We start from the raw sequence: 8,096 nt of genomic DNA on the forward strand, positions 1-8,096 counted from the left end.
AAACTCACCCAGTCAACACCTGTTCCACGTCAGCAGCAAATGCCTAATGTTGATGCTCAAAAGGGGACATTTCAGATTAGGATCTCAGCAGCACAAAATGATTGTCCAGTGACCGAAAGGATTTATCAATGGTTGTCTATGACTTAGAAGCAATAAAATTATGAAAAATGGCATGCACCATGAAAGTCCATGTAGCCTTAAAAGCTGTTATTTGGGCTTGGTTTGAGGGGCTTGACCCGTTGACCCCACCCTCTACCACAACAAGGAATGCACAAAGGGTGCTGCCCCTCAACCTCAAGAGGGGCCTAGGGGCCTGACCCCCAAACTCCCACTCCAGTTTTAAAAAGAAAAACATAGAACTGTTTTGGGCTATGCCAAAATGAAAAGCAGAGTTTTTCCTTTTATTTGGATTGAAACAACAAAAAAGTGTTATTCCCTATTAATATGAAATTATCAGCAGTTTTTCATCTCCCAATCGAACCCTGAGAAATTGTCTTCCATTTATACTTATGGTTTGCCAACTCAAAGTACAAATCAAAATAACGCTAATATGATAAAAAGTGGACCATATCACTATGTGCTCTCTAAATCCATTTTGTGTCTCATGCATTATTTAAGCTTATTTTGTGTATTTATGTAATTTTTTTATTTGCCCAGTCTTGAGTCTGTGTTGAAATGTTTGGGCTGCTGAGTTTTCACTGAGACTGAATTTTCAAACTATTGTTTATATAAAGACATCCATGTCTTTTCTTGATTTGACTCAGACAAACCCAGGTCATAACTGGAGAAGAATAATTTTTTGCAGTGTATCTAGGGTGTACAAAAATACAGAATGCACAGAGAATGGATCCTGCTATGGCTGCCTGTATGCAAGTGATCCTGGTTCAGAGTTTATAAATATATATTGTCACAAGAAGATGTGCGCATAGTTACAGAGACTGTCCCTATACTGGAATTTCCTGGTTGCTATGGTTCAAAGTTTCAAACTCTAATTTCCAGTTGTTGAACTGGTTTTAACCAACTTTTACAAAAGACTTTCACAGTGGAGCCTGGATGAAAATGGCCCTTGTCCTTACTCTCACAATGGGAAAGCATTGTGAGGCACTTTAAATACAGAAAAGCGGTTTTCTGAATAGTGTAAATTCAAATTGTTATTTAATAATTGAAATACATTTTGCTGTTTAATACATATTTTATTATGAAATTGCTTTTATTTATATATCTTTAAATTTTATTTCTTACAGAATGAAAACACTTTTGTAAAAAAATTCAGTATTTTGACTTCTTCATTGACACAGTTTTTTTCCATATCTATGAGTTGACTCCAAGACAAGCCTTAAGTCAACTTCAATTCTTAGCCTTGATGAAACCACACTCAACCCAAGTCCAATATATTAGTTTAATATTTCATATGTAAGTTCTGTTCTTCAGGTTTTCAATAGATGGTTCTTTTTCGTTTTCAATCTGACACCTTGCAAATATTTAAGCTTTAGATTTTTCAGATTTTTAGATTTCAGCTGTAGATTTGACCTAAAGTATCAAATTTTCAACTCATGAGCATGATAAACTCAATGGGAAGAGACACCTTGTGGGTGAAAAAGATATACAGTGAACACTCAATGCAAGTTTGATACAAGTAGTATAATACTTTTAAAAGCAAATCTCAAAGAAACAAAACCTGCCAAGAGTCAAATAATGGTGATCATACGACCCAACGTGTGAAAGAGAAAGGCATGTACAGAAAATTTAAAAGAGATTCAGTTTATACCACTCAGCTATGCTCAAAACAGAAATATATGCAATAGTAGTGGGTCAAATTGGAAAAAACAATAAAGAAAATATCAATGGAGATGGAAACAGAGGAGCTTCCAGCAATGTCTTAGGCAAACCAATTGGTGTTATATGCAAAACCCGATCAAAATTAGCTCAAGTTTAGGAAAAACAAATGATACGATCATGAGAAAAGCCAGCAGCGATTCCACAGAGAAATTTGATTTCTCACCATGTTCATTTCAGTGATTACAAACATGTTTGATGACCTAAAATCATAACTGCTTTGGAGTTCTTGAGCATGCTCCAAAGAATCGCAGCACACTTTCTGCCTCAATCTGAATGGACCCAAACTCAAATTAAATACCATAGTTTAGGCATTTTCCTACTTTCAGAATCCTTTATAGGAATATAGTCCCGGTTGATGAATGCTTATAACATCTCCCTTTGGCCTTGGACATTCCATGGCATCAATCTTAAAACCTAATCTGTAATGAATTCCATGCAAAACAAGCTGCCCATTTGCACAGAATCCAAAAACTCAACCTCAAAGAACTTCCTTTTCCATTCCAGGTATGTCTATCAAAATGTTAGATCAATGGGAATGTTCACAAAGGTCTTGTCAACTTCCATTCACAGATTTGTCTTTGTCATCACTTATAATATCAATTTTTGCCTCCTCACTGGCAACATTTTCAATTGTATTTTCTATTTTAGTATCTTTACTTTCTTGGTCAGTGGCATTAGATGAATGATTTTTCAGCACAGCCTCAATATCTGTCGAAGAAGCTCCAGCAAGCTTGAATCTCTCAACAGCGGCATCCAGATGCTCTTTCCATGTTTGAGATCCCAATTTGAATTCCACTTGTGAGCGTTCAAAAAGAATGTTTCCCCAGAATAAATGGATCTGAGATCTCATTAAAGTAGCTTGCTCTGCAGCTTCTACAGCAGATGCAGCAATCTCCTCACTGGAATCACCATTATCATTCCCCGAATGTTTCCTTTTTCTTTTCAGGATTTCATCTTTCTTACTTCCAGATGGATCTTTCAACTCATTTTGACGCTGTTCTTCCAGCTTCTCCCACATTTCAGTTGCCATCTGCATTTTCTCCTCAGCATTGTTGAAAAGCTTGATAGTCTCTGAAGAATCCCATGTTGCAAGATCAACCTTGCTAGCTAAGGCAAGTGACCACCGAAGTTTAGCAGTCTCAAAACGCTGCTGACCTAGTGCAAGTAAACCCTCATAGAAGTCAGGCTTGATTCTTAAAGCTTCATCGTACTTTTGCCCAGCTTGTAAGTATTGATCCTGTACCCAATCATACGCAACCTGTAACTGTGCCATGACCTGCTCCTTTGAGGAACTCTCATCCAAAGGAATCCGCTTCCTAGCTGCACACATATAGACATTGCCCCAGTTGAAGAAAGCCAAAGCTGCCACCTCCTGGAACTTGCATGCCGCCATATCAAAAAGGTGTTGGGCTTCTTCACTAGTCACAGTTTCCTCTAATGCCTCAGAGCATAGCTCCATCCCAAGCTCATGAAGATCCACGTGAGCATCTGGATCAATGCCCACATGTGTGCGGAATAATTGAGCGAATTCAAATATCCAGTCATCAATTTCAACTTCTTTTCCTTCAAGCTGGGAGTCATCCTCATTTTTGTCTTTCTCAGCCCCTTGAGACATCTGCTCATTTATTTCTTTTCCTAGGTCTTTTATCATGTCATCATTGCTTTCTTCCAATGAACCAGAGATGTTCTCCTCTCCTTTGTCATCCTCATCTTCAACTCCATCTAAGACAGGTTCCTCTTCTTCCTCAATCAAGGGCTCTTGCTCCGGATTCACCTCAACCACATACAGTCTCAAAGGAGAATTCATTGCATTTTGATTAGGCATGTTCTGTGTGACATCTGATTCCCCACTCAGAGGAGAGACCAAGTTCAAATTAACTGTATCTTTCTGTTCAGCCTGCTGAGCTGCAGCACTTTCTGCCAATCTAAGCTCTTCAGTACTTGTAATGGTAACTTTATCACCATCCAAATCGCTATATTTTACTAGAACTGCCTTGGAAGAGGAGAACCGTTTCCTTACTATTTCTCTCAACTCCTTAAATTTGCAATTCTCTGGCATTTGAGCAAGTCTTATGTCATGGTCAAAAATAAGTTTCAATGGAATCCACTTAATTTCTTTTTGTGCTTTCTTCACAGGCTGGGTGACACATTTGGCCTTGTGATCTTGACAACCATTCTCTGAAATTACTTTCAAAGATACTTTAGAGAACTCTGTCACTGAAGTCTTCCCTGGTGATGAAGGGCTTGCTGACGACTTGGGCAAGGGAATTTCCTGCAAAGCGGGACCATTTGATTGAGCACTCAACATCTCAACAGAGTTCCTATCTTGTTTGTTTTTCTTCTTTGGTACAGGCCTAGCAGGCAAACAAGGTCCCATACCACCAACAGGAGTCCCTCGAACTGCTGATGCCCCAACAGCAGCAGGAGAAGTCCCTGAAAAAGAAGGCATTGTAGGTCTATTTTGCAGGTCTGGCTGGGCATCTTGCTTATTCCCAAGAGCAACTCGGACCCTTTTTATAAGCTCCAATGCATCCTGGTGATTAGCATCAACCTGCAGAAGGGCTTGCAGATCTTGCATGGCTAATTCTAGTTTGCCCATACCTTCATATGCCCTTGCCCTTCTAAAAAGCGCTCTACTGAAACGTGGATGCACTTCAAGAGCCAGTGTACATTCATTAACAACAACATCATACTGCACTGGCTTCATCTGCATTAAACATGCTGCTCGGTTACTGTGGAAAACAGCACGGTCTGGGTGATTCCTTGGCATAAGCTTGAGAGCCTGCTCATATTGCTCCAAAGCTCCGACATAATCTTTGTTTTGAAATTTTTTGTTTCCTTCTTCTTTCAGTTCATGAGCCTTCTTAAGAAAAAGTGATACATCAAGATCCACCTTGTTACCCACAGATCCTCCAGATTGTTCAGCACTCACAACTGTCCCTCCTGCTTTTTTCTTCCTTCCTCCAGACTTTCCCATGACTAATTCTCAGCAGACAAAATGAAACCAAATCTAATAACCTTACCCAACTGTAACAATGGCAAAGACTAGGATAGAAATCATCCAAGATTCTAAAGCTGTTTATGTTTACACTGTTATAAGTTTATATTTCCGGCAAACCACCAATTGCAGATTAATCCATCTTCCCACAATCCCTGCCCTCCCTGGAACCAATGAAATTTTACCCATTGCCAAACACAAAAAATCAGACAAATAAGGGTAAAGAACATTTCAAACAAACAAAATCATTTAGCTAAATTCATTTTAGAAAAAAGCGCAATGAACATATGCCAACAGTATGCAGCATTGGAATCTTTAAAATATTAGAAATATGCCAAAAAAATCAGAGACTGGTTCTCCCAAGCACAACATATGTCAGGAATGAGTTATTATCTGGACTCCAGTCATTGATATGTATCTCATGGCGACCATATTTAAAGGTTAGTGAGCAATAAAAGGGCTGCTTAGAAATTTTATTCAACCTCGTCACTAGGAGACATATAGGCAATGACTAGGGCAGGGACGTTATTTGGGGACAGGTTCACCAGTAAATAACGGTACAGATATATTACATTTAAATATAGTGACCTGCGGATGTAAACCCGAAACCCCTGATGACTATTCGGATGATTAAAAAAACTTGTAAAAGTTATCATAAATCCACGCCAAAAGACTACACTTTCTGAAAGATGACAGAGAATATTTAAGCTCTATTTGCATTGAACTGTAATCTCTTAAGGAACTGAACTTATGTCATTTTATCTGTGATTGTAAACCCATATCAAACGACTAAACCAAATAAAGAAGCATTCAAAAGCTCAAGCCAGGTATTGACTGGCTTGCTGATCAAACTACACTTCAAAAGAGAGAGGCTGTATGAGGGTGCCTGCTCAAGACATGGTATTTCAACTATGAAAACTTGAATATCAATATATATTACGAATGATCCGAGTCTATAGTAATGTTAAGTGTGAAGTAAAGGGTGTTCTATGATTCCTTGCCTGTTAGTTTGCTAATAAAATACTGCTCTGTTCTACTGGAAAGGGGTTCTTTTTTTGTATTGGAAATTTGGATTGAACCCAACTGAATATCTCCCTGAAGGATATATGGGAATACTGTACAAAGACAATAATGATAAGAACCATTAATGGATGTTCAAAGAGATGAATATACCCAAGGTAAATACATGTGTACATCTATGCAACGTAAATGAATATACCCAACAGAATATGTCTACCGATTCGATTGATGTGCAGAGATATTTACAAAACAAAGTTCTTACCACAGCTTGCAGGCTTCCTTAAGATGAGATAAAATGTGGCTTCCTCTACAAATGAAAACTCTATCCTGAGTTTCGCCTCCTCAAAATGACACTTCAGGTAATCTCGGTAATAATTATTTCGTCATCTAAAGCTTAAGAGCCATCCTCTCCTATTATCATACGCTTGGAATGGAATGAAAATATCCACAGCCGTTAGGTTATCCCTGCAAGGGGCGGAGCAAGAACATGCATCGACGAAATTCTAGAAGAGAGGCTTTGTGGGCTTGTAACTTCAATTTTAGTGGAGGGTAAATGAATCTATAAACTGTGAAATTTGGTGTTTATCTTTAGGAAAGTGAGTCAATATATTTATATATTGATAAATGGTATAATTTCATGTGAAGTTAAGTTTTTTTTTCCCATGTCACTTATTTATTTATTCTATCTATTTGTTATATTAATCTTTTTCATATATTAACCCATCCTAATACATATCTCTTATACATACATTTATCATAACTACACATTTTCATATACTCATTATCTACTTTAATTTGATCTCTTTTATGTTTTGGGTCATTTTTAAATTTGTGGGTTATCCTTGTTGTCTCAAACTCAACCTTTTTAAATTCAATTAAGTGATTTATTGCTATGCCTGCATATTTTAAAATCATTCCATGCATTCATTTTGCACAATCTAGAATTCACTAATCGTCTTTGAGGAGTTCAACGTTTGGATTTGGTGCATGTTGGTTAATAGATTTGTCTCTTTGAAAAATTACAAAATAAGACTCTTTGCCCAAAAACTCTAACTAAGTTGTTAATCAATAGCTGGGTAAACTATTAGTTAGTTCTCCTCTAAATTTTAGAAAGGTACAATTCCTTTCATATGATCACAATTTTGATTTTTGAAATATTTTAGCTTGGGTTTACTTTTAACCAAAAAGTAGTAAAGGTGTCTAACATTTGTTCATCACCATACAACAAATGTGAAAAAATAATTAGAATGAAACAAAATGATAACTTTGGAACTCTAACTTCGAGCTCACGAGCTATTCAAGTATAAGATATTTTCACAACCAACATCAATGCATAGATTGATAACCAATAAATGAACATAGAAACTGTAGATTCAAACATTAATTGAATTCCTAAGATAATGAAAATCACTCATGTGAACATCAACATTTCAAAGAACATGATATTTAGATTGCCCAAACTCATAGACTAAGAACAAAGCACATGTAACTATTCAAGTTCAATGCATGCAGACAAAGAAATCTTAGAAAACAGCAATAACTTCACTGGTCCTTAAATTCAATTATGTCTCACTCTTATACCAAAGTACAATGGGAATCAAAATTTTGTACCCTTCCATAGTTTATAAAACATGTATTTATAGCATCCAAGTTTGTAACTCTCAAATTCTTCTTGAAACCAATTTTTTAAAGAATCATTTAAAAGACTTTTTAAAACATAAGAAAAGAGAACATAGCATGAATAAAACATGAGGTGGCACTAAGGTTGAGTTGGCACCTCTATTTGACTTGTGTTGGCATCCTCGTGTTGCACTAGTTGTTGTTTCTTTTGGCAAGCTTTGTAGTCCTGGAGCACTTTAACAATGGTCGGAATCTCTTGGTCATGTGGGATGAAAACATTCCTTGTCCTTGATCCCCTCAAGGCTCTACTAGACCTGATTGCTTCATTTTTGGTAATGAAAGCCTCGCATGATTTGCACACTAGCTCAAGGAAGCATCAATTTTGGCCAACCTATGTTGTTTATCTTCATTGAAAGTCTTGGGGTCAAACAAAGTATCAATATTGCTTTCAAATTTTACTTTTAGCTCATTCATTATGGCATATCTAGAATTGACTTTCTTTTTAATTCAACATCCAATGTCACTAAATTTATGGATCAATTGTCCCATCATTTTGTTTGCATCCTTCAGCAACTTGCTTTGTTCTTGAACATTTTGTTGTAGAAAATTGCACTTCTAT

At 36.9% G+C, this 8,096-nt stretch overlaps 1 protein-coding gene across 2 annotated transcripts; it reads right to left on the reverse strand.

Annotated features, from left to right (window-relative positions):
* Nucleotides 1-1,736: 1,736 nt before the first annotated feature.
* Nucleotides 1,737-6,428, reverse strand: LOC131072583 (protein CLMP1). 2 transcript variants are annotated; one of them, XM_058008780.2, is made up of 3 exons: nucleotides 6,120-6,428; nucleotides 5,839-5,952; nucleotides 1,737-5,001 (listed from the first exon to the last, which is right to left on the reverse strand). In XM_058008780.2, exon 3 carries the CDS (start codon nucleotides 4,814-4,816, stop codon nucleotides 2,393-2,395), a length of 2,424 nt encoding a protein of 807 aa, XP_057864763.2. In that variant the 5' UTR covers nucleotides 4,817-5,001; nucleotides 5,839-5,952; nucleotides 6,120-6,428; the 3' UTR covers nucleotides 1,737-2,392. The 2 variants fall into 2 exon arrangements, with proteins under 2 accessions (XP_057864763.2, XP_057864762.2); XM_058008779.2 differs by lacking the exon at nucleotides 5,839-5,952.
* Between the last annotated feature and the right edge of the window lie 1,668 nt (nucleotides 6,429-8,096).

This window comes from Cryptomeria japonica, chromosome 10, assembly GCF_030272615.1.
Source record: "Cryptomeria japonica chromosome 10, Sugi_1.0, whole genome shotgun sequence".
In the NCBI taxonomy this organism is placed as follows: Eukaryota; Viridiplantae; Streptophyta; class Pinopsida; order Cupressales; family Cupressaceae; genus Cryptomeria; species Cryptomeria japonica.